A 27,047-nucleotide genomic window follows, 5' to 3' on the forward strand; every position below is an offset into this window, starting at 1 on the left:
TTTTGATTTATTTTTGTAAAATGCCAGCACCTTTAAAAATATATTTTCTGGATTAGATTTTCTTAAGAAATACATATATCTGTATTTTGAAAGTATTAGAAAGACATTGTCATACATATTGTACCTAATTGTTTACGTTTCATTCTCCTATTTATTTTTTATTTTTATTTTTGCTGTCTGTTCAGAGTGTTTTCAAAATTATTGAGTGATAAGTGAGATTGTGGTCATGTAGGAAAAAGTGCTAATGTGTTTAATACTTAATTTACATGACATACAGTATACATGCAATTATATCGTAAACAGTGTATTATATATGTAATAACACAATTTAATGTTATACTAAATATAATTTGCAATAGGAAATGCCATAATTTTGCAATATGTTTGTAATATTCTATTAAATACCAAATTTGTGCCGTAATGGTGGGTAGCAGGATCGCCTCACAGCAAGAAGGTTAATGTTTCTTGCCCCGGCATTTGTGTGTGGAGTTTGCATATTCTCCTCGTGTTCTGGTGGGTTTCCTTCTGGTGCTCCAGTTTTCCCCCACAATATAAAGACATGCGGTACTGGGGAATTGAATAAGCTAAATTGGCCATAGTGTATGTGTGTGAATGAAAGTGAATAGGTGTTTCCCAGTGATGAGTTGCAGCTGGAAGGGCATCCGCTACGTAAAACGTATGCTGGATAAGTTGATGGTTCATTCCACTTTGGGGACCCCAGATTAATAAAGAGACTAAACCGAAAACAAAATTAATTACAGAATAAAACATCCATCTGTTATGCAGCCAGTGCTCCTAGTAAAAAAAAAATTATATATATATATATATATATATATATATATATATATGTGTGTGTGTGTGTGTGTGTGTGTGTGTGTGTGTGTGTGTGTGTGTGTGTGTGTGTGTGTGTGTGTGTGTGTTTTTGCACCATTTGTTGCATGGTGTTGGAGAACTGTGATTCAGACCTGACTGTGGTCATGGAGGTCCTGACCTTGTTAATGAGCTGCAGGACCTTTGAACCGATGGGTCTGTGCGGTGTCAGGCCTCCAGATGGACCATCAGCTTCACTGCACAACAACAACCACAGGAAACAAGAGCAGATGTCCTCAGTGTCCCAAGACAGTCCTGTAAATGCTTTTCATGCTTTAATAAATTAAACAAATGGGACATCTTGGACTTTTGGGATTTTCTCAATGTCTTATCAGTGTAAAGAAAACATCTAAAATTCATTTTAAAGGGAAAATTTTAATTAGCATTATTAGATTTTTATTTTTACATTTGTTTTTTGTCGTACTGTTCTGAGATTTTCATACGTTATTTGCCTGACTGCATTTTAAATTTTAATCTATACTTTAAAAAAAATTTATTTATTTATTTATTTATTTATTTATTTATTTATTTATTTATTTATTTATTTATTTATTTATTTATTTATTTATTTATTTGTTTGTTTGTTTGTTTGTTTGTTTGTTTGTTTATTTATCTGTTTGTTTGTTAATTTTTCTTTATTACGATTTTATTTATTTATTTATTTATTTATTTATTTATTTATTTATTTATTTATTTATTTATTTATTCATTTGTTTGTTTGTATGTTTGCTTTTTTGTTTGTTTGTTTGTTTGTTTGTTTGTTTGTTATTTTTGTTATTTTTGTTATTTTTGTTATATTTATTTAATAACATTTTTTTCTGTCTGTTTAGATAATTTTCTAAGTTATGGTGTGATCAAAAGAGATTCCCAAAATCCCCTCAGTAAAAACCTCTATTGCTAAAATGTCTAAAATACAAGAACATTGAACATTGACCTCAAATATTCTCAATATTTTCTCATTAATATTCTCAAATGTTGTTGTGCTTGAAAATGTATTAAAAATAGTCAATTGAAACAAAACGCTTTTTTTCAAAATGTGTTTTATCTTCTACAATAGCAATTAAATCGTTTTATCAATTTCTGTATTTTGACATTTTTAGAGGTATTTTCATACATATATTGCCTGAGTGTTTGTTTTATTCTACTTTTTTTTTATTCTATTTTCTTCTGTCCATTCAGAATATTTTGTAAATACTGAGTGTGGAATAAAATTCCCCAAATCCTCTATTTATAAACTTTTAATGCCAATATGTCTAAAAAATTAAACAAGGGTTTTGTCCCTGAACCAATTGTTTTGCTAGAAATGTATAACTTCTTGTAGATTTTGTTTAATCACATTTTTATAATAAGTATTATCTTCTACACGGAACCAAAAATCTTCATTTCAGAATCAGAAGTAGTTTCAAAATTAATTTTAATCACATCTGTATTAGTGTTGTCCCAGAACTGGAATTCGATACCAATTGTTACTGAAATTTTAAAAATGCCCATTTCCCGCTAACATTTCTTTTGTCATTGGCTGTGCCCGAAACTGGCTACTACGCAGAAGGTACTTCATTTTAATTTAAATGTACTACTTGGACGTTAGAAAAGTATATTCTGTACAGTATGCATTTGAATGGATCATGGACGTACTACATCTGCATCGCTTCACTCCTTTTCATGAATTCTCTTGAGGTGCATCATAGGATAGCATAGCGTGCATGTGAACTTCGGAATCTCACCATAAATAGTAAGTCATCCCAGCACTACTCGCAAACTATTTTTCAAATTCTGTAAATTCAGACATACTACTCAGCTCGCATACTATAGTATGGAGGTATGCAACTTCAGACGCAGCCATTGTGTTTACATACTCAACAGAAATGACTGTGATTGTTCGTGAAGGTCATCAGTTCACCAAACTCACCGCTGTTTACTTTGTATAACTACAGATACAGGGACACTGGTGTTTTTTAAAGCCGCCAATATCAGCTGGTCGTTTTATAAGCTGACATACAAGCGGTCCGCTGATTAATTGACTGATCTTCATTGCTTTAAAAGGCAATTTATTTGTAGCTACTCTGAGTAAACAGTAGTAAGTTTGGTGAACTGATGACATTCACAGCCAATCACATTTATTTCTTTTGAGAAAACACAATGGCAAATCTGCGCTGTTTAGGAACATGCTCAACTGTTAGCGGGAAATGGACGTTTTAAAAATTTCAGAACCGATTAGTATCGAATTCCAGTATCGTGACAACACTTATCTGTATTTTGAGGGATGTTTTCATGCATAATTTGCCTGATTGTTTAATTTTTGTTCTACTTTTACATTTTTTTTCTGTCTGTCCAGAGTATTTTCTAAATTATCGAGTGATAAATGAGATTCCCAAAATGACCTTTGTAAAAACCTTAAGAATTTTGAAACTGAACCTGAAGTATTCAGATTTTTGTTCTAGAAATGTATGCAAATTACTTCATATTTAATAAAACAATGACTTATTTGCATATTTAGAGATTATTTACAATATATATATTTTTTCACTTGTCATTCAAAATTTGTTTGCAATTCATTATGTAATCAATCAACTAGCCCAGTATGGTGACAACTATTTATTATTATTATTATTATTATTATTATTATTATTATTATTATTATTATTATTATTATTTTATTATTTTGTATTCATCTAAAATGATGACATGTTCTCCATTGAAAAGCAGGTCCACAAAGAGCCAGGAACAATGCAAACATTGAAAGCTTTTCAGGGAAAGAGGCTTGATTATCCAGACGAGACACAAGCAAACCTAGAGAACATTTCTTAGAGCATCTGTGCTGTAAGAAGTGATTTATTTAAGAGGAAAAGCATGTACGGGTGAGAAATACTCTAGAAAGTGTTGGAGAGATGGAGGCGAGAGAGAGATTGGACTGTGGTGATTGGTGAAAGGTACTACTCTGAATTTAATAACTATTGATGTGTTGTAAGAAGTGGAATATAGAGAGAGAGAGTAAGATAGAGATGTGCCTGTTTTCACAGTCGATGTGTGCTGTTTTGTTGCATTTGTTATGAGGAGTCAGTGAGAAAAGGCTGTTGTGCTGAATAAACACACTTTGCTGCTCTGATACAAAGACGTAAAGGTCTGATTAGTTTGGCAAACAATGACTGGTAGAGATAAGTGTGTGTGTGTGTGTGTGTGTGTGTGTGTGTGTGTGTGTGTGTGTGTGTGTGTGTGTGTGTGTGTGTGGAGAACATGCAAACTCCACACAGAAACGCCAACTGAGCCAAGGTTCGAACCAGCGACCCAGCGATCTTCTTGCGGTGAGGCGACAGCACTACCTACTGCGCCACTGCTGTGAATGTATACAGATGAGCAAATATTCAGTTAAGTAATGAATAAATTACTATTTATGTACCCAATTTACCAAACATTTATGAAAACTTATAATACATCCACAATACATCAAATGTTTACAATTCTTAATTAATCAATCTTAATCAAACAACGGGCAACGCGGTAGCACAGTGGGAAGCGCTGTCGTCTTACAGCAAAAAAAAGTCGCTTGTGAGCCTCGGCTGGGTCAATTAGCATTTCTGTGTGGAGTTTGCATGTTCTCCCTGTGTTTCCTCCGGGTGCTCGGTTTCCCCCACAGTCCAAAGACATGCACTATATGTCTATTGGGTAAGTGTCCGTAGAGCATGTGTGTGTGAATGGGAGTGTATGGGTATGGGTATGTTTCCCATGTTGGGTTAAAGCTGGAAGGGCATCGGCTATGTAAAACATATGCTGGATAAGTTGGCCGTTCATTCCGCTGTGGCGACCCCAGATTAATAAAAGGACTAAGCCATAAAGAAAATGATTTAATGAATAATTAATCAACTGTGTAAAAATGAAAAAATAAGGTTATGTATGTTTTTTTTTTTTTTTTTTGGTTTTTACCCTATTCTCCATCAGGGTCCTGCCTTAAATAAATCGCCCACACGCTCACACTCATGGTCCCAGCTGTTGAACTGAATGTAATTATAAGAGAGAAGGTTTTGTTTCATGGAGTGGTCGGTAAAAAGCCAGTTTTTTTCATTTGCTCAGTTGCTTTCATCTGCCCCACTGAACTGCTGGCTCTCTTATTGTTTTTGACACTGATTCAGTGTTGAAAAGAAGCTGATATTTGGTTGATCTTCAGAAGCTCTCGGGCTGACATTTATCCTGCCATCAAATTAATTTACCACGTCAGTCTCTCAGTTTGAAAAGTGAAGCCAGAGAGATAAAGAGACAAGGCCTAGAAGAGAGAGTTGCTTGTGAAAATGAGTACAAATGTGAATGATAAGTCTTGTAGAACTCACATAAATCCCAGATCTAGGGTGCATTTCCCAAAACCATCATGAGCCTATTAAAATCGAGCTTAAAGTTCTGTTGTTACAAATGTAGTTTGGGAATTCTGTGTTTTCAGAATCCATCTTCTAACAAATATATGCGAACAGTGTCATAATCGTGTATGGTTGGAACTTAGAACTACACTTAGACCTGTAGTTAGAAGCCATTCCTGGCTGTATTCTAATGCAAGTTATCTATGCCCTATTGTTCAAGTAGTGTCCTACTTGTCATAAAAATAACTTTTTGTTTCAATTACGCATGGAGAAAAAACAGACCAAGCAAACAAGTAAAATTTTTATTACTTATATTGCTGTAAACCATATTGGTTTATTACTTATATATAATGTAATTACTCATATGTTTCCACAGTAGATTTAGTAGTAGTAGTAGGCAGATTTAAGGTCTTTGCACACTTAAGTTGGAACTTTTCATTTTTTTTTTTTTTCGTATTTAAATCCAAAAATTTGTCACACAAACTTAACACTCCAATGTGTATTAATTAATCTGTTGCAAAATAATTTGCAAGCAATTCAAAAAAGAGTCTTCTTTTCTACAGCACAAGTATGTGTCAATCAGGTTGCCCCAGATTTTTTTGATTTTCTATTAGCAGCAAGCTATCGATTACCTCAGTAACGTCACTTTGTAATCTTTAACTGTTATTTTTTAAATCAGCTCCTACCATCTTGGTTTTTAAGCAGTACTGCATGCAATCACCTGCATCAATCTGTCTTTGTATATTGTATCTTTATATTCCATACTTTGCTTATCATAAAAGGCTTTTTCAAGGGTTCCCACTTAATAGCAGGTTTGGCATACTGTCCCGGAAGAGAACCCTGAGCTCTGAGATACTTGAGCTCCCGCCCAGTCAATAAGCATATATGGGGATCCGAGATCAGGTAGATCTTGAGAGCCCCCCTTTAGAAAAGGGAGGAAAAGGAGGAGATGGGGTGGAAGGGGGGATTCCTCCAAAACGAAAATAGAGCAGTAGGGAGAAAACAATCTATTTCTAGTAAGCTTGGGTCACTCTGATTGGATTATTATTGATTACAGATGAGAAGCTAGTCGTGCTCAGTCATATCATGAGCTCTCTCAAAATTAGTTTATTAAATTTTTTCGTGTTGCAAGACCAATTGGATTAGTTTCTGAGACAGCATTTTGGGTTTTGCCTTTTGCTTGTATGGTAGCCCTAAATTGTCAAAACACCTTTCAAACTTTTTTTTCGTTTGTCAAAAATTAAAAAGAAAAATTTACCCAATTTAAAGTTTTTCTGACAGATGAAAGTTTTGACAGCAGCGTGTTAATACAATTGACATGTAATGAGGTCAAATTTGTTGTTTTAACATGCGATTATGTACATTATGTACCAAAAAATTCAGAGTGCAATAACCTTGACACAGACCAAAACAAAGACACACATTCTGACACGGAACACATTTTCAAAGAAGAATAACTGACTTTAACATTGTTTTTCAGATAAATGAGTACACTACCTGACAAATGTCTCGTTGCCTATCCAAGTTTAAGGACCAGCAAATAATAACTTGACTTCTAGTTGATTATTGGTTTCAGAGGTGGCTTATATGAAAGGTAAAGACCGCTAGATTACACTTATTTTACCTAAATAAAATATGATCATGCCTTGATTTTTATTAATTTAATTAGGACTGTAAGGTCTGACTTTGTTTAGACAAAAGTCTTGTTACTTAACAAAAATAATGTATAGTATAGAATATAAATCCATGTGCAGTAGAAAAAATGAGATATGAATATTGTGTATGATCATGAGCTTGGAGGACTGCATCCAAACATCTCTGCAATGACTCAATTAATGTATTGAATAAAGTCATCTGGAATGGCAAAGAAAGCATTCTTGCAGGACTCCCAGAGTTCATCAAGATTCTTTGGATTCATCTTTAATGCCTCCTCCTTCATCTTACCCCAGATTTGCTCAATAATGTTCATGTCAGGTGACTGGGCTGACCAATCCTGGAGCACCTATACCTTCTTTGCTTTCAGGAACTTTGATGTGGAGGCTGAGATATGAGAAGGAGCGCTATCCTGCTTGAAGCCTGGTTTATACTTCTGCGTCAAGTGACCGGCGTGACCCACGGCGCATGCAACGCGCGCAGCTGTGCATTTATACTTCTGCGTGCTGTCTCTGTTGGTCTGAATTAACACTTCCGAAACGCTAGTGGGCAGTGAGGTGTAAATGTTTCTGTGTCGAGTTTCTTCTCTGCTTTTTTGCTTTTCCTGAACACTTCCTGGATGTACAAGTGGCTCAAACTCGCTCATTTTGAGGCAGGAACCGGCGGACGTGCAACAACTTTAACTATGAGAACTTTAACAAACACAAAACATTCCCTCAGGAGCTCCTTCACGGGACTCCACACTTGTAAACAATCGCTCCATTGGGCTCGCGTCCAGCTCCCGCCATTCGCGCGGCTCTCGGTCCCGCCCAGACTCGTCAGCGCTACTAAGCCGACCTATCACAGAGCTTGCGCTACGCGTCGTTTCGACGTGTAGTTACAATTTTTGAGAGGTGCACGTCAGCGACGGCCACGGCGAAGGGCTATGCGTCAGCGCCGTAGCATACGCCAGTGTTTGACGTAGAAGTATAAATTAGCCTTAAGAAGTTGCCCTCTCCTGTGGTTTTTTAATGTAGCACAAATGGGTTGATACCTCAAGGATGTTGATGTTGCCATCCACTCTGCAGAATTCTCGCTTCCTCCCATATTAAATGCAACCCCAAATCATGATTTTTCCTTCACTAAACTTGACTGATTTCTGTGAGAATTTTGGGTCATGCGGGTTCCAATAGGTCTTGTGCAGTATTTGTGATGATTGGGGTGCAGTTCATTTCCCAGAGATGGGTTGCAGCTGGAAGGGCATCCGCTGCAAAAAAATGTGCTGGATTAGTTGGTGGTTCATTCCGCTGTGGCGATCCCGGATTAAAAAAGGGACTAAGCCAAAAAGAAAATGAATGAATAAATGGATGCAGTTCAACAGATGATTCATGGGAAAAAATCTACCTTCTGCCACTTTTCCAAATGATCAACTAGATGTAAAGTTAGACTTTTGTCAGGCAATGTATGTTCACTTTGCACTTTTCTTACATATCTGCAAACATGGTATTTTGATGCTTTATTGCCATACCATGCAAATCATGCGAATCATGCGAGGAGCTACACATCCACTACCCAGGTAGTCGTGGCAACAGTAGATTGAACATAATATTTGTCAAAATTGTTCATGAATGGGCTTGATTCAGCTTCTTTTTTTAAACAAGTAATTTGTTCAAGCAAAAATGTTTTTTGGGTCTTCGGCAAAAAAAAAACAAGTACTTTCTACTGAGGTAAGTGCGTACTTGTGTTCCCAATGTTCCATCATCTCCATTTATTCTCATTTTAAAGTGTCTCTTGTTTTGTCTTCTCCATGGTTTTGGTTCCAGGTATAGTTGAGATTCCTGAGATGGAGAGTTTTTCATTGCTTATGCAAGTTCATTTACTGATACTTTCCATGTCTTTCACTGTGTTTTTGTACGTCTTGTTGCCATAACAATAACATGCTTGCTGCTGCTCCCTGCAGTCTTCCCAGCGCAAGCAGCATTAGTATGGCCAAGCTGAGCAAATGCTCAAACAAAAAGCTCTGGATATTTTACTGAAGCACATTATAAGGCTTCTTATTCCTATTCTGAAATATTTCAGTCTTTGCTTTCTTCTATAGATTAATGAATGAATGAATGAATGAAGTGACCTCTAATATGTCTAATTGCCTATCCAAATAAATGTGGGTTAATAAAATAACAATCATTAAGGCCACAATAAATTTGATCAATATATTTCATCTAGGCCAGACAAGATTATGCTAATGCATATAAATGCATTCGTTCATTCATTCATTCATTCATTCATTCATTCATTCATTCATTCATTCATTCATTCATTCATTCATTCATTCATTCATTCATTTTTTCGTTCGTTCGTTCATTTATTCATTCATTCAGTCAGTTATTCATTCATTCATTCATTTGTTTATTCATCTAGCATTCATTCTTTCATCTAGACTTCTTCCATTTATTTCCATTCATTCAGTCAGTCAGTCAGCCAGCCAGTCAGTCATCCATCATTCATTCACGCATTCATTTATTCATTTATTAATCTCGAAATTCACTCACTCATAAATCCATTCATCTACTATTGATTTCAGAATGCAGCAGTCATCAATATACTGTATGTTATAATATTCACCAATACAGTTGTTTTCATACAGTACATATTCAATGTAAAATAAATTGCTTTTATTCAATTATTTTCGCTTAGATACTAAACCTAATCACTAGATGGCTAAACACAAGTTAGTTGTAAACATAACAGAAATGTAATCAGATCAGACATGGTTATTTCAGTGTTTAGCAGATTGAGGCTAATCTATATGTACTGATTGTAGTTGTTTTTTTACTAAATTTCAGGGTGACCTGAAAAATTAATGGTTTTATTCATTTTGGGTGTTTATTGTAACATCTATGGATTAATAGTAATAATAATCAACATCATCAACATTAACGCATGCAATCTCTTGAGAGGACCTATACACACAAGATAACAGCCAAATATCTGTTTATGTCCTAAATAATTGTAAACAGTTAAAAAAATAATCAATACTGAATTATTATATTGGATCTGGGGATTATTGTCTTAAAAAGACTTCACACAAAGCTCAGATAAACCCCTGTTTTTTTTTTTTTTTCCTCAATTTCTGTTTAACGTACAGAAGATTTTCAACACATTTTTAAACATAATAGTTTTAATAACTAATTTCTAATAACTGATTCATTATTATTATTTATAATGGTTTTATATTTGCCATGATGATAGTAAATAATATTTTACTAGATATTTTCAGGACACTTCTATACAGATTAAAGTGACATTTAAAAGCTTACATTAACTAGGTTAATTAGGTTAACTAGGCAGGTTTGGCTAATTAGGCAAGTTATTGTATAATGATGGTTTGTTCTGTAGATTATCCAAAAAATATATATAGCTTAATGAGGCTGATAATTTTGACCTTAAATGGTATTTAAAAATGTTAAAATTGCTTTTATTCCAGCCAAAATATAACAAATAAGACTTTCTCCAGAAGAAAATATCAGACATACTGTGAAAATGTCCTTGCTCTGTAAAACTTCATGTGTGAAATATTTAAAAAAGAAACTGTATATATAGGCTTCTATGAAATGGTGAACATTTCAATTTCATTTAATTAGGCTAGATTATTATTATTTTATTTAAGAAACCACAATCTCACGGCAACTAGTGTTCTGGTGCTGAAGCATATAGCGGACTTAAGCACTTCACTCCAAAGATTATTTGTTATTCTTTATTCCTCTAAATAATGTAGCCTAGTTGTCTTTTTAATGATTAATGAAGGACTTGTAAGGCTTTGTTTCATTGTTTATCCTTATTTACAAGTAACAGAGTATTTACAGCTAATGTATAGGCTATTTCTGTCCGTTCCCATCTCTTTGTGCCACCTGGCGGCATAGTCGCAAACTGCGGTCATACCTAAAAAACTCGTTCGTTTTCCTGTAAAGCGGCGGGTGTAGATCGATGGCAGTAATGGTGCATGTCTTTCGGGGAAACTGGAGCACCCGGAGGAAAACCATGTAAACAGGAAGAACATGCAAACTCCATACAGAAATGCGCACTGATCCAGCTGGGACTCGAACCAGCGACCTTCTTGCGATAAAATGAGCCACGGTGTCGCCTCTTCACTGATTATTCAGTGAATATTCCACACTCAAATTGGGTTTTTAACTGCTTTCCAGCACAATATGGGCTCTTCTCTTTAAAGAAGCACTTTGTTTCCCCAGACTTCAGGTTTATGTATGATTCACATATGAAGTGTGGAAGTGGCCAGTGAAATGTCAGCTGTCTGACGAGAGCTGGCTGCGGGTGCGAGGCTGATTTTCCTGTTCTTTGCAGCAGTTGGCAGGACTGAGTTCCGCTTGCCTTATCAAATAAATTGGAGAGCTTTTTTTTTTTCCTCACTATTGCCTCGGCAGAAAAGGTTTTGGCTCACCCGAGGGTCTTCCGCTCATGCCTGCTACTGATGGGAAAACTACTTAGAATAATTGTGTTCCAGGATTGCGAACCACCGAATGGCTTTCTCTCTCTCTCTCTCTTTCTGTCTTTGTATCATTCTGCATCGTTCTCTAACATTCTCTGTATTGAAAGAATATGAATTGAACATTCCCAGCTTTCAACATGAGAAAAAGGAGGCTGTTTTAGTCTCTGCGTCATCCTCGTTTTAAGGGTTATTATGTAATAGTATGGTGACCTAAATTGTTTGGTTTTTATTACTTGAAAAATTTGAACATTTTCCAATTTAATGTGAAATAGGTTATTTAATAAATCCATTTGTACATCCATTATTGCCATCATTATCCTGGCCAGACATACCAGTCATAATAACTCTGTTCAAAAAAACGACATTTGTTTGCAATAGCTTTTATTTTTATTTTTATTTTTTATTTGATTCGTGTGTGGGTGAACACAGAATTGTATAAAGACATAGGTATGGCCAGTGTTGGGGAAAGTTGCTTTTGAAAGTAATGCAATACAATATTGAGTTGCTCCCCCAAAAAGTAAGTAGTTGCATTACTTAGTTACTTTTTATAGAAAGTAATTTGTTACGATACTTTTAATTTACTTTTGAGTTACTTTTTCATACCTGCCTGAGGCTTGTTCTCTTTCACAACTTGCAGGGTATTGTTTTTTATTTTATATTGAGGAGAACAATTAATTATTTAATTTGTTCATTCATCCATCCGTAAATTTAATCATTCATTCGTTTCTGTGTGGAGTTTGCATTTTCTCCCTGCATTCGCGTGGGTTTCCTCCGGGTGCTCCGGTTTCCCCCACAGTTCAAAGACATGCTGTACAGGTAAATTGGGTAGGCTAAATTGTCTGTAGTGTATTAGTGTGTTTGTGAATTTGTGTGGATGTTTCCCAGAGATGGGTTGTGGCTGGAAGGGCATTCGCTGCGTAAAAACTTACTGGATAAGTTGGTGGTTCATTCCTTTGTGGCGACTCCGGATTAATAAAGGGACTAAGTCGACAATTATTATTATTATTATTATTATTATTATTATTATTATTATTATTATTTTTATATTTTATATATATATTCAATATTCACTCCTTACCCAAGTCCACTTTCTTTTTTTATACATTGTCAGGAAAAAAAATATGGATGATGGCATATTCCCTTTTATCAGATGTAGCATTTATATTTAACTTGATGGAAGTCCATAAATAGATTGTATATATATGATACTGTATGATCTCATTCCAGATGGCTTTGTGTTGTTAAGTTAAACAGTGAATCACTTCCCTCTGAATATTTGCCCCTTTCCTGCTCTGATGAATTGTCATCTCTGTGCAAATCCAGGCTGGCAGGTTCAGCTTTTCTCTCACTCCATTCTAAATCTTCTTCACAACGCCATAATTCTCTTCCAGTCTGTGCCAGCAAAACCTTCTTTCTGTCTCTCTCTCTCACACACATTGTCATTTTTCACTGTGCTTAGTTTAACTGTACTTTGAATAGTGGCAGATCTTAGTATTCTGAATGGTGCGTAGTAAACATCTGTCTCTGTGGATTCTACCTCGTCAATAGCAGGAACAGTTACACAGAGAGTCGGATCATTTTTGATGATTTCAAACAGCCAGTCTAATAATAAGCACATTATTCAGACAGTCTGTCTCCTATACTGAAGAATATAAAATAATAATAATAATAATAAAATTAAAGTGTATATATATATATATATAAGCTTGGAGTCAAAATCTGTTTTTTTTTTTACCACTAAATATCAATAAAGTCAAATTATTGGTGTTGCGTTTTTTTAATGATTATTGATAATATGTCTGAAAACATTGCATCGTTTTGTTACTTTTATCAATAAATGTATCTAAATGAAATTTTATTTTAAATCTAAAACAAAATTAGATTTTTATCGAACAAAATATGAAACACAAAAACTTTATTTATTTATTTCTTTCCTTTTTTCAACCTTTAATTTTTATTTTGTTTAAATTAAACTAAAGAAAAAAAATCTAGAATTCATAATTCCAGATATACTGGAAATACTTGAGGCTTCTCTTGATTTTTAAGTACATAATAAAGTGATAATTTTACCCAAATAAATATAATTTATTTCCACTTTAAATTGAGTTGAGAAAGTTTCCCAGTTGTTATGTTGAATGGGAAAAGTTTCAATAACCATTGGTTCATTATGATTAGTTTGATATTGGTAATAATTTATGCATCAGGCTACAAAGGCATAAACTATAAACCCAAAATAAGATCAGATAAGACACATTTTTATCTTCAAAAAAATAAAAATCTGTGGTGATCAAAACATCTTTCTTCAATATTTCTATTGTGTTAGATAAAGGAAAGATTCAAACTGGTTTAACCCTTTAACGTGTTCAATCACACCGATGTGATCAGCCTTGACTGGTCACTAAAGAGTAAGATCATACCAGTGTGGCAAGAATGTTCAGAGTGCACGTCATCAATGGCTAAAATACACTAATAAATGCGTAGTTTAATAAATAAAACAAATACTTCTCATTAACTTCTGATTGCATCTGTATCCCTTCTAGCAACAATTGAGGTGCCCATTACTCATCATATCACAAATAATAAAACCATTATTAAGCTTTTTAAAAGACAAAATAAATGTTCCATCCAGCGCAATCTTACAGCAATTTGTAACTTTTTTTTATTTAGTTCAACTTGTATGAATCTAATAAGTACAATTTGGTTGTAACGAGGAGACTGACGCGGAGGGATCCATTATGCAGTATTTATTAATCAAGCTCACATTCACACACACAATATGCACTAACGTGCAAACACATAACAGCAACAGTCTATGGTGGATAAAGACTGGTGATGAACAGACACAGAGTGTTTTACCAGGCATAGATCGAGGGCAGGCTGCAAGTATCAGAGTCCGTGTATCAGGCGTGGGTCGTGGGCAGGCAGCGAGTATCAGAGTCCGTATATAAGGCGTGGGTCGTGGGCAGGCAGAAGGCGAAGCAGAGTCAGAAACAGGCTGGAGTAATACACGAGGACTCAGGCAGGAATACCGCTCAGAAATGCTGGCCGGGGCTAAACAAGACTTCGCACTGACTGACCGTTTGGAGCTGGCTTATAAAGGGTACGTGGGTCGTTAGCTAGATTCAGTTCAGGTGTGCTAGATCAGTGTAAGTGGATGATGTAATGCTTAGAAGTCCGGATATGGTGGCCTCTGCTGGCCAGCGAGGGGAATGACTGGGACCGAGTCGACATTGGTACAATTTGCTCACCCAATGATGGTTGGGTTTAGGGGTGGGGTTGAGTGCCACACCTCCTTTTTAAAATCATACATTTTTATGTATGATTTTAAAACGTGTAGTAAACAAGCATCGTTACTACACGTGTTATATTAACAGATTTAATTTCATTTAAATCATACCTTAAAAAAAAGGTTAGTTTAGAGCCCTGACAACATTAACAAGAGCATTTTCGCCCTATTATGTGAAATGTTAGTATCTTATAACAGCATATAATAGTCTGGGTGAGAGCATACCATTTTAAACCCATATTTTCTTTTCATAACTAATTTAAAATCCAAAGAGACTCAAATGCTTCTTCAGTTTAGACAAGTAAAGCAAATTTTTATTGTTGCTAGAATGTTCACAGTTGCAAGCTAGTAAGCATATGGAGCTGCTGTTAAGGAGCAGATGTTATGTGACTCTAAATGGAAAGCAGAACTCGTATACATGCAATTACATGGTCTAAAAATACAAAACCAAGACACAATAAGCCACTTACAAAAAAAGGCATTGCTGGAACTAATGCTTTCTGACATTGATACCATCTTGATTTCATCGCAGTTGTGCTAAAAAAAAAAACGTGGATCGATCTGTGGATCGTTTTAATAAAAATAACTGGTGTGTTTATGAAAATGATCACTGTCTGTTTGGACAAGCGGAGTGATTCGCATTTATATATAGCCATTTAAAGATGTCATTTTAATGTTTCAAGGAAGAGTTTCCAGCGACGTGCATTAATCCGCGTGTGTGTTGTGATTTGGATATGTTTGCGTGCAGACCTCCGGCGATCATTTATTCATGTCAAGTGTCTCTTTTTCTAGTGGAACTAATGGAAAGCCCTGGTTGTACAAATGGGTGAAAAAAAAAACTTTGCTGGCCAGATTTAGACGTTAAGAGAGGGACAGCTTTCGCAGTAATGCAGGGAACGAAAGGACTGAGTGCCTAATGCCTTAGAGACATGCATCTGCTGACATTTCTCATCCTGCTTGTTTATGGGCTTTTTTTACGGTAATTTTTATGGTGAGAGACTACAGTGGAGGCTAGAGTTATTCATCACTGCTTGTGTTCGCGCTGCTGCTGTAGGCAGTTTTGCTGTCTGGTCATTGTTTTAGATGTAGGAAGTCAAATCATAGTTTGCATTCCTGTGGACAGACCCTAGATCAGCTCTCTATATATACGCTTATAAGTGCTCGCTTTATGAATAGGCTGTCAAGTGGAAGTTTTTATTGGAAATTTTGCTGTGTCAGTTCGCTACAGAGGGTGTTGAGATCTCTGAATCACTGTAAACCCAACAGTCAACTTTATCAAATGAAATGAGTGTAGTTAACTCAAAATTAACTGAAAGTCATCTCTTCTCATTTGAAAAGAGTTTTGAACTTAGTGTTAAAGGGAATTAGTTAATTGAATATCTTATTACTTCAACTTAAGTTTGAGTTGTCTTAACCTTTTAGATTTTACAGTACTCTGTTGGTTTGAGTTCTCTTCATTTATTGGGTTTTACTGTGCTCAAATTGCTTCATTTATTCAAACGGATTAAGTTCACAGTACTCATTAGGGTTAGTTTTCTAACTCAAATAGTTTGTTACAATCGGTTCCTCAACTTTTTAGGTTTTACAGTGTACTGTATGTGATTGTGAAAAAAAAATTTAATATTAGTATATAGTAATATATACATATAATATTAGTTTTATAGTAATTATTTGTGTGTTATGCTACTTTAGCCCAACTGTGAAATGTAAAAAAAAAAACACTCAAACAATAATTTTTGTTGCTCTTTCAAACTACTACTGTATGTAAAATAAGCTGAAACAACGCAATTCTTGATGTTTATTTGGTGAAAACTTATTTTTTTTATGATCAATCCATTTAAATTTGAAAATATATTTAAGTTAACTTGATGAGGTCTGTTAAGCTGTTATTGCTATTGGACACTCTCAATAAAAAAGGTACACGGTGCTACAAACAATGTTCCTTGAGGAACTGTTTTGTACCTTTGTAAAAGTTGTACCTCAAATGCTACAGAAAAGACCTCTTATGATACTGTTCTGTATCTTTTATGGTACAATTGAAATGAACGTACACAATTGTTCTCATAAAAAAAGGTAGAAAAGTGTTGGCCAACTCCTTCTATGAAAATAAATATTACTGGATAGGCAAAGTGATTTTTTAAATAATTTCCATATTAATATATATATATATATACATCATTTAAAAGCATATTTTTAAAGAAACTCATAAACATGAATTATTAAGTTCTATAATACAAAAATAGATCTTTTGACTTATTTTAAAGTATTTTATTTTTGTTTATTGTATTTACACAAAAATAAACTTTTTGTAAACTAAAACATACATTAAAACATTAATAAATGTGTTTAAGAAATGAATTTGATGTTTTATATTTAGTAAAAATAAATTGACCCATTTTTGATATAGCAAAAAAGGAACACATTTGACACTGTTAAGGTACAAAGTGTATTGTCACTGTAGTGGCACCTTCATGGATCATATTTGTCCCTTTAATGAAGGTACAATATTGTATCTGCAGGTTTTAAAAAACAAAGGAAACATTTTGGTTTCCCTTGGTACAGATCATGTCCTCATAAAAAGGAACTGCCCCAGTGACAAGGGTTTGAATTTTTTTTGGTACAAGAATGTACCATTTTTTTTTTGAGAGTGTACATTAAGAATACAATATTCATTTCAATATAAAAAAAGTAGCTGCTTTAAATTAGAGGTAAACATAAGCTTTTGTAATTGCGCGTATGCTAGAGCTGCCATGTAAAAATGCTTTGTCAACCAATTTGTGTTGGGATAACTTGAAGAAATTAATTTAATTATTAGTTTTTACAAATTTTAATTGATTAAACATAAAACAATTAAGTTGTCCCCAAAAAACCTTGAAAAGTGTGGTGTTAAGCTTATTTTGAAGAAACAGCAAATGTCATTTTTTGGAGCGTATATAGTTTCTCGTATTATTAAAGGTGATATTCTAGCAAGCCCGCAGCTGCGTTATTCTACCATAATTTTAACTGTTTTACAGTCCAATAGGCAAGAGTTTTGTAACAGAACTATAACTTTGTTACCATAATTGTGTTTTAATAATTTAACACCAACTTTAATGCTGTGTTCACACCAGTCGCGGATGAAGTGTCAAGTGTAAGTATATTACACGTTAGGTCAATGCAAAGACGTGAATAGACATCTTGCTGCACGATTTGCACGAATGAGGTGCATAGTGCAAATTTTGCACGTTTGATGTGTGAATTACGCAAATCGCTTAAGTTAGAAACTCTGATTATGGGGCGTGATTATGTCTTTGTTTAGTTTTGTTCTGTTCTGTTCTGTCCTGTCCTGTCCTGTCCTGTCCTGTCCTGTCCTGTTCTGTTCTGTTCTGTTCTGTTTTCTTTTCTTTTCTTTTCTTTTCTTTTCTTTCGTTTTTCGTTTGTGTGAATTGTGCAAATCGCTCAAGTTGGAAAGTCTAAACTTTATCATTATAATAACTTTAGACATTTGTGCCGCGTTACCCAATCAGGAGCTTTCTCTTGTAGGGGCGTGATTATGATGTAGCTCCTGTTGTTTGTGTCCCGAGGGGAAATCATCCTGCCATCACTGGACAACAGCTCATCAAATTGGACTTATCTCAGTCTGAAGCGCACCTAAAAGCTTTCATCATCCAAATATAGTTTCTGCTGGAGTTAATGAACTCACAGAGCAGGGTGCAACTTTTAAAGTATCTAGTGGACTTACAACGCAGAACAATTTTTTTTTTTTTTATCACATAAAGCACAGCTAATCTTTTGATAATATCCATGTTAGCCATTTATCAAAGAAACTAGTCACCAGACAGACAGTAGCCCCGTCCATGATGCGAATCTGCAACTATTGGAATGTGAATTTGATGTGTGAATGGAACGAATTTGACAAGCGAATGAAGATTTATTCATACATCCCATGTCTGGTGTGAACACTCCTTAAATTCTAATAAAAAAGTTCCAGTTATTAAAACTCCTCATTTAGTAGCATATTGCCTGAAGACACAAGACACATGTTAAATGTGCTGGTTGAGTGTGGATTACTGTTAATTAACGTGGACAATGTAAGGCTTTTAAGATAAAGTAATTCAGCTCCATGCTTAAATAAATGAAATAATCTAATTGTTGCACGGCACTCTCTGTATCACCACACAGAATAATGAGGTCGCCTGCCAGTCACCCACAATTTCAATGAAGAGCCGTATCAAAAATCTGTTATTATCGCTCTATCAAAAAGATATTGTGTTTCATTTGAAGCGAGGCATGAAGGTCTGCTTTTTTTTCCCCCCTTTAAATTTAATATTTCGAAAAGTGTAGCACAGTCTATGATCATCAGCACTGTGCTTGATGGAGAGGCTGAGGGGGTGAGATAAGTTGTTGAAATGGCCGACCGAAGCCTCAGCTGTTGGTCATGGTCCGCTCCTCAAAGCAGGAGTTTTCCTTTTATCGGGCGAGAGCAATTCCAAGCAGCAGTTCAAAGAGAAAGGACAGAGTTTTTTGAGGTTAACCTGTCTGAGGTTAATCCTGGAGACAGAATCTGCTATCAATGAATGTTTTGTCACGTTATGAGTGTTTGGTCAACCATTCCCATGTGCTCTTAAAGCGATGTGGAACAGAAGTTTCTTGTCGGGTTCAGAGCTAGATCTTTAATTAAAACAATAATTTGTGTGAGGCTGTGCGTTACAGAGATTTTATCAAGGTTAAGGGAGATTCGGAACTGCGGCGATATGATAAATAATGCTATGCTTTTAAATATAATAATATTTATACTTTTTCTTTTTACAAAATAAGAAACCACAATGAAGAATAATAACTGTGTTTTGTTTGTTTTTGTTTATGTTTTATTTCATTTTGTTCAGTTTTTTGTTTTGTTTTGTTTCATTCTGTTTTGTTTTGTTTTGCTTTAGTCCACGCTTGTTTGTTTTCTGTTTGGTTTTGTTTTATTCTGTTTTGTTTTTGTTGTGTTTCTGTTTTGTTCCGTGTTTTTTTTTTTCTTCTTTTTTGGTTTTGTTTCCTTCTGTTTTGTTTTTGTTTCTGTTTTGTTTGTTTTAGTGTAGTTTTGTTTCATTCTGTTTTGTTTTTGTTTTGTTCTATTTCTGTTCATTTCATTTTGTTTAGTTTGGTTTTGTTCTATTTTTGTTTTGTTTTTGTTTATTTTCTTGTTTGGTTTTGTGTCATTTCGTTTTGTTGTTGTTTTTTTCTGTATTGTTCCAGTTGTTTGTTTGGTTTTGTTTGGTCTTTTTTTTGTTTATATTTTGTTCCGTTTTTGTTTTGTTTTGTTTCTTGTTTGGTTTTGCTTTGAATTTTGATTGATTTAATTTCTTGTTTTTTGTTTGTTTCGTTTTCCTTTCCCAGTGCTGGAAGGGCATCTGCTGCATAAAACATGTGCTGGATAAGTTGGCGTTTCATTCCGCTGTGCTGACCTCGGTTTAATAAAGAGACTAAGTTGAAAACAAAATGAATAAATGAATGTTTTGTTTCCTTTTATTTCGGTTCATAATTTGTATTTTTCATTTGATGTTTTTTTTCCTAATAATTTAGTTTTGTCTTGTTTTTCTTTTCTTTTGTGTTTGTTTTTAAACAAATAAAACTAATGCATAGAAAAACAACAGATATTTATGCACGTACAATAGTAATAAAAGCAGTCAAACATTTTAGCTCTAATGTCAAAAAGTATTTACAATATTTAACTTAATTGCAAAACATGTTAAAATATTAGCTGAAAAACATATGCAGCGGAAAAGATAGGCTTCATGTTTGCATTTTCTAAAATTGGGCATAATTACAAACTTTAAATCAGATTACACCCTTAAAAACAAAAGTAGTTTATTGGCATCGATGATTACATGAAGTACTTTTAACATCTATAGAACCTGTTGTTAAACATTCTTCAGATTACTAAAACATTCTTTACACTAATTTAAAAAACATATTCAACCTTTCCTTGAATGTTTTATTTTTATAATTAGTAACATATTTTCATATTTGTGAAAAGAAGTAGATGTCTTGTTGTGTGTTTTTTTGTGGCAGTATTTGGATAATGAATAGTAAGGAGTAAAGCTGCGGTCACATTAGAGTTTAAGCATGCGATATTCTGTCGTGCGGCCCTGCGAAAAGAGATGGGATTAAACAAGCTTATTGGACATTTTTAAAAGCAAGCGATTGCTCCATGTTTTAAATATCTGTCCAGAGTTGTCATGTTTTGATCCTTGATTGTTCTCACGCTGTCAAGTGATGCGATTTCGCAGGTCAGAGTTTACCAAGCTTGAACTTTGCACCGTCGCAACCTGCGAAACTTGACGCATGACTCCGAGTTTCCGGTCTGACGCATTCGCGTGCATATAAATGGAAGTCTATGGGAGGAAAAGCCCAATGTGACCGCAGCTTAATAGAAAACTTCTTCTTCCTTTTTCCGTTGAATGTAAAAATCTTCTTGTCACACCCACGGCTTGTTCCTGCTCACCCAATCACTGCTCTCTCTCACAAACCACCTCTCTCCAATCCCGCAAACCATCACCAGCCTTCTAATCACCTGCACCTGTTCCGCGTTATCAAGGACATTATAAAGACCCACCTCATTCTTCCAGTTGTTACTTATGTGTCTTCGGATCCTTCACACTGATCAAGGGAAGTGATTACTCTCATTTGGTAGTGGTGGGCAAAGTGAGGCTTCATGAAACACTAAAACAGTCGAAGCAAATGTGTCGAAGTTTAGAAACCCCACTCTACAGTGACACTTAGTGGTCACTTTTAATGTATTGCGCTGGAATCGCTTCAGCAAAGAACAGTTGAGCAAATTGAGGTACTAAACCCCACTTTGTAGAGTTGAACATTCAAGTAATTTAGTGGAGCGGTGAGGGTTCCTGACCACCATGCAGGGAAAGTGGGTTCGAATCTATGATGATACAGCTATTTTGAAATGCTTAATATCAGTTTGAAATGCTTTGTTCTTGTATCGTTTTGTTTCAACATTGGTCTGACAACTGAAAAAACACTTAGTGAATAAATATGTCTTGTATTAGTCATAAAACAGGATTGCTGCTAGATCAGAAATGGATGTGGTTGGAAGTTTACACATATTATTTATTATAATTAAATTTTCGGTTTATTGTATTTTATTAACATCTACATAAAGCCAACCATCACATTACTGTAAAAATATTAATTGCTTAAAGTGTTTCAAAAATGATGCTAAATGGATGACTTATCCACAGCTGTCTCTTATCTAGACTAGACCATAAAACTGTAACATTATTAAAATACATTAAATCTTGATTTCCGAGAATTTGTACAAGTTGGGATTTGAACCCAAAGGCCATTTGAAGCCTAGTAACAACGTGCACATGCCTGGTTGACTAGGCTATATGAGACGTTAGTATTCACTGACCTTGTCAGCCAAAAGCCGATTCACAAGGTCTCGAAACACTTCTGAACTGATAGATGCTTTAAATCGCTTTAGTCACGGGACCAGGTGTTTCCGATCATGCGGTGTCTTCGAGATCCCGACACTGTGTCGAAACGTCAGTTTCACGTCAACCATCCCTATCATTTGGTGTTTCGAAGATCTGCCATTTACCTGATGAACTGTGTGTCTGTATACTCATCTGCTGATGATCCCAAGAACGAATTATATGTGAGATAACTAACACCAGATGATTACATTATGAGCTGTTGAAGATAAATAAATCCATAGTAAAAAATACATTATTTAAATGTTAGTACAAATAACAACCACAAATAAAACCTGGAAGTCATGATGTCTCAATAAAACTCTAGTCTTTTTATTTCAATTCATCTTCATGAACATTGAGTGATTCATCCTGCCAGTACAGTCAAGTGCTATTTACCTTTTAACAGCTCTGACACATCCTTACTTTAAGTGACTCCTTATGAATCAAACTGATAAAAGATAACTATTCTTGTCTTCCTTGTCTACCAGTGTGTAAAGAAGCCTCATTAGCTATATTAATAAATTAGCTGAAATGTGTTTATTGTTGCAATTGCTTGTAGCAACTGATTTATATTGATTAATTAGTTAAATGATATGGACATTAGTATAGAATTAATATTATATGGAGCGTGTCTGGCCAGTTTTGCTATGAGTTCATTGTACATAGACCTCGTAGTGTGTTATTATCTCTAACTCTTTCAGCAGAAATCATAGAGCAGAACCACAGATCATGGTCGAAAATGTGCGTCGTTTACTGTGTCTTGTGTCACCGCACATATTCAGGGAGTTAAGCTGCACATGTGTGCCCACAGAAGAGCATCAGCATCAGGCATCTGTTGAATCTTAACACTGCTGGAAGCACTGCATGACTGTGGCGTTTGAAGTTTATGGCTTCTCTGAGAGAGCAGAGGCGTTCTCCACTGGGATTTTATCATCAGAATGTGGATTCGGATCAGAGAAATGGCTGATGTTTTTGAATTTTAATGGACGAGAGGAAATGTATAAAGAGGATGAGATTTTGTGTGCATAAATTGATGCAGAGAAGATGCTATTTTAGATGGCAGGTCTCAGAGGTCATAATGAAGGTACAGAAGCTTTGCATGTTGTTTGTGGGAAATTTGGGGATTTTTTTTTTATTTTATTTGCAGCATCAAGCCTTCGGGAAGCTCATTTACTAAATGATTTCTGTAAATGAGCAAAAAAGTAGAGGATTTGTGTAATGCTAATCAATACTGCAGAAACTAAACATGTTTTTTGTTGTTTTTTGTTTGTTTTGTTTTTGTTTTTTTGTGCTTTTTGTCGTGCTTTGTTTTGATTTGTTGTTTAATTGTTTTCTGTATAGATTTCTTTTCTTGTTTTGCTTTTAGTTTTTGCTTTTACTAGTTTTTTCTGTCTTCTGTCTTTTTTTCTTGTTTGGTTTTGCTTTGTTCTGTTTAATTTAGTTTTAATTTATTTAGGTTTGTTTTTTGTTTCCTTTTGATATTTTTGTTTCAATTTCAGTTTGCTTGTGTTTTTTGATTTTTATTTTTTTGCTTTTGTTTCTGCTTTTGTTTTATTTTACGTTTTGTTTTTGTATTTTATGTTTTGAGTCTTGTTTTTATTGTGTGGTTTTGCTTTGTATTTAGTTTCTTGTCTTTTGTTTATTATTTCCTTTTAATGTCTATTGTTCCATTTTGTTTCATAATTTATTTATAATATTTCTTGTTTTGTTTCATTTTGTTTCCTATTTATTTTTGTTTTGTTTTGGTTTTGTTTTGGTTTTGCTTTGTTTTGTGTCTTGTTTTTTTCTTGTTTTTTTTTGGTTTTGCTTTGTTTTTTCCTTTTGTTTTTGTTTCGTTTCTTGTTTTTTTTAATTGTTTTTTGTTTAGTTGTGCTTTGTATAATGTTTTTGCTTTGTTTGTTTTTTTTTCTTTTTTGATTATTTTTGTTTCCTATTTAGTTTGTCTTTTATTTTTGTTTTGTTTAGTTTCCTTTTTGTGTTTTGTTTTTCTTTTTGTTTCAGATTTTTTTATTTGTTTCGTTTCTTGTTTTTTTAATTGTTTTTTGTTTAGTTGTGCTTTGTATAATGTTTTTGCTTTGTTTGTTTTTTTTTCCTTTTTTGATTATTTTTGTTTCCTATTTAGTTTGTCTTTTATTTTTGTTTTGTTTAGTTTCCTTTTTGTGTTTTGTTTTTTCTTTTTGTTTTGGATTTTTTATTTGTTTCGTTTCTTTTTTTTTTTTTTTTTTTTGTGTTTAGTTTTATGTTTTGTATAATGGCTTTGCTTTATTTTTTTGTTTATTGTTTTCTTTTATTTAATGTTTATTGTTTCTTTTTGTTTCATAATTTGTTTCTATTATTTCTTGTTTTGTTTAACTTTGTCTTGTTTTATGTTTTTCTTTGTTTTTTTATATTTTGTTTCTTCTTTTGTTTTTTTGTTTTGTTGTGTTTTCTTGTTTTTCTTTGTTTTTTCATGTTTGGTTTTGCTTTAATTTATTTTCTTTTTTTTCTTGTTTCCTTTTTTTTGGTTTTTTAAATGTATTTCTATCATTTCTTGTTTTGTTTAACTTTGTTTCCTTATTTTTGTCTTGTTTTATGTTTTTCTTTGTTGTTTTATATTTTGTTTCTTCTTTTGTTTTTTGTTTTCTTGTGTTTTCTTGTTTTTCTTTGTTTTGGGTTGTTATTGTTTGTTTTGGGTTGTTATTGTTTGTCTTTTTTCATGTTTGGTTTTGCTTTAAGTTATTTTCTTTCTTTTTTTCTTGTTTACTTTTTTTTGGTTTTTTAAATGTATTTCTATTATTTCTTGTTTTGTTTAATTTTGTTTCCTTTTTAGTTTTTTGTGTATTTTTTGTTTCATGTTTTTTTTTTTTTTTTTTTTTTTCAGGTTTTGTTTTGTGTGAAATAAAACTCAATTTAATTTCTAGAAAACAACACCAAATAATTATTCTGAAACATCTGTTGCAATGGTAGCATGTATGTTATCCTGAACAGATGTATTGAAATCTGTTCCTTAATGTTAATGTTAAAAAATATATAACTCACTCAATTTTCACCCTGAAATTGGTGCGAACAGGTCTTTTTAGGCTTGACTTTTTATAACATTTAAGACGTTGGAAGACTGAAACCATGCCTCCAACAATATTTACTCTGTTTTAAAACCCACTGTGTCTCTTTCACAGGGTAAAAGCAAAGAAAGGGGTGAATCTCCTCAGCACCAAGTCAAGGAGTAACCAGTGGAGGGTTGAATGGGACATGCAGTCCGGAGCCAAACACTCCATCGCCACCGTTGAAGCCAGCAAGATCAAAGGAGTGTCTGGGTAAGTCAGCCTCATGCTTTTGTACACTGATCTAGGAACAGCTACCCTAGTGGCGAACAAAGTAGTGCACATTAAATGGCAATCTGGTTTCTGATCAGCGGTGGAAGGAGAACCTACACTTTCATGGATGAATCATCACATTCACCCACTCCAACATCTGCTAGTTAATCCAGATAACATTTAACTAAAACAGAATCCCGTCTGCTCAGTTAAGACCTTTGTTCAAGGATGTTACTGTCTAATTGGAGAGGCTTACATTCAATGGAACGTTTGTTGTCAAATTAATTAGTACTTCCTGTGTGTTCATTTATGCTAAATTGTTTTTGTGGGGCTTTTCGACAGAAACTTCTCACAGAGTCTGTAGCCATAAATACATAAAGATACAGGATTTATGTTCAGACTGTGCTTTGGAGTCAATCCTGAAGAAATTAAATAAAGAAATTAAATAAAAGATAAATGCTTGTTCCTTATAGGTCTTTGTTTTACCTTATTAGCAACCTGACAAACCTTATATTAAATCCCACTTTATACTTTATAAGTTATTGTCTGTTAGGTTGTATTCATGCAACAATAAAATCTCAAAATTCAGTTTTTTTTTTTTTAGAATATCAACTTTTTTGTCTCAATGTTCAGATTTTATTTTATATTCATTTTTTTTTACTATTGAAAGTTTTTCCCCCCTCAGAATTGCAATTCTGAGTTTGTTTTGTCTCAGAATTATGAATGTCTTACTTTTGTTCTGAAAATTGTAACTTTTTATCCCTCAATTAATTTTTGTATGACCACATTTAAATTTCTCATTTCTGACTTTTTGTCTTCAGAACTTTACATTTAAGCTCAGACTTCAGATTTTTCTATAAGGTTTAGAGTTTGTATCTAAGAGTTGCAGGTTTTTACAGTTTTAAGTTTGAATGTTTTTCTTTAGAACAGAATTTCTGTTAGAAGATTTTCTCTCAAATTCTGACCTTTTTTTTTTTCCTGAGAATTGTACATATTTGTCACAATTCAGGGCTTTTTGCTTTCAACTTAAAGTTCTGACTTTTTTCCAAGAATTGTAACATTATTTTCTCAAATTCTGACATTTCTCCTCAGAATTCCAACCTTTTGTCTCACAGTTCTGTTTTCTTTTCTTCCATAATTGCAAGTTTTTTACATTATAAGTGAGATTTGTTTTTTTCTCAGAATTGCACCTGTTTATGTATTAGTACATTTATTGTTATTTTCTAACACTTTATTTCTCACAGTTCAAGTTAATTTCTTAAAATTCAGAATTGTATCTTAGAATTTTACAGTTTTACAGAGTTTGCACAATTTTTGATATATATATATATATATATATATATATACACACAGTTAAAGTCAGAATTATTAAACCCCCCGGATTTATTACCCCCCTGTTTATTTTTTTCCTCAATTTCTGTTTAACGGAGAGAATACTTTTTTCAACACATTTCTAAACATAATAGTTTTAATAACTCATTTCTAATAAGTGATTTATTCTATCTTTGCCATGATGACAGCAAGTAATTTTTTACTAGATAATTTTTAGACGCTTCTATGCAGCTTAAAGTGACATTTAAAGGCTTTACTAGGTAATTAGGTTATCTAGGCAGGTTAGGGTAATTAGGCAAGTTATTGTATAATGATGGTTTGTTCTAT

General features: G+C 33.8%; 1 protein-coding gene across 9 annotated transcripts in view; it reads left to right on the forward strand.

Annotated features, from left to right (window-relative positions):
* Nucleotides 1-27,047, forward strand: part of tmem132e (transmembrane protein 132E) — a 1,112,950-nt gene that overhangs the window by 990,405 nt on the left and 95,498 nt on the right. For all 9 annotated transcript variants that reach the window (XM_073950677.1, XM_073950678.1, XM_073950680.1 and 6 more), the window contains one exon: nucleotides 25,251-25,388. In XM_073950677.1, the coding sequence (XP_073806778.1) occupies nucleotides 25,251-25,388 (138 nt within the window). The remainder of the gene's footprint in view (nucleotides 1-25,250; nucleotides 25,389-27,047) is intronic.

Source organism: Danio rerio, chromosome 5 (genome assembly GCF_049306965.1).
Source record: "Danio rerio strain Tuebingen ecotype United States chromosome 5, GRCz12tu, whole genome shotgun sequence".
Classification (NCBI taxonomy): domain Eukaryota; kingdom Metazoa; phylum Chordata; class Actinopteri; order Cypriniformes; family Danionidae; genus Danio; species Danio rerio.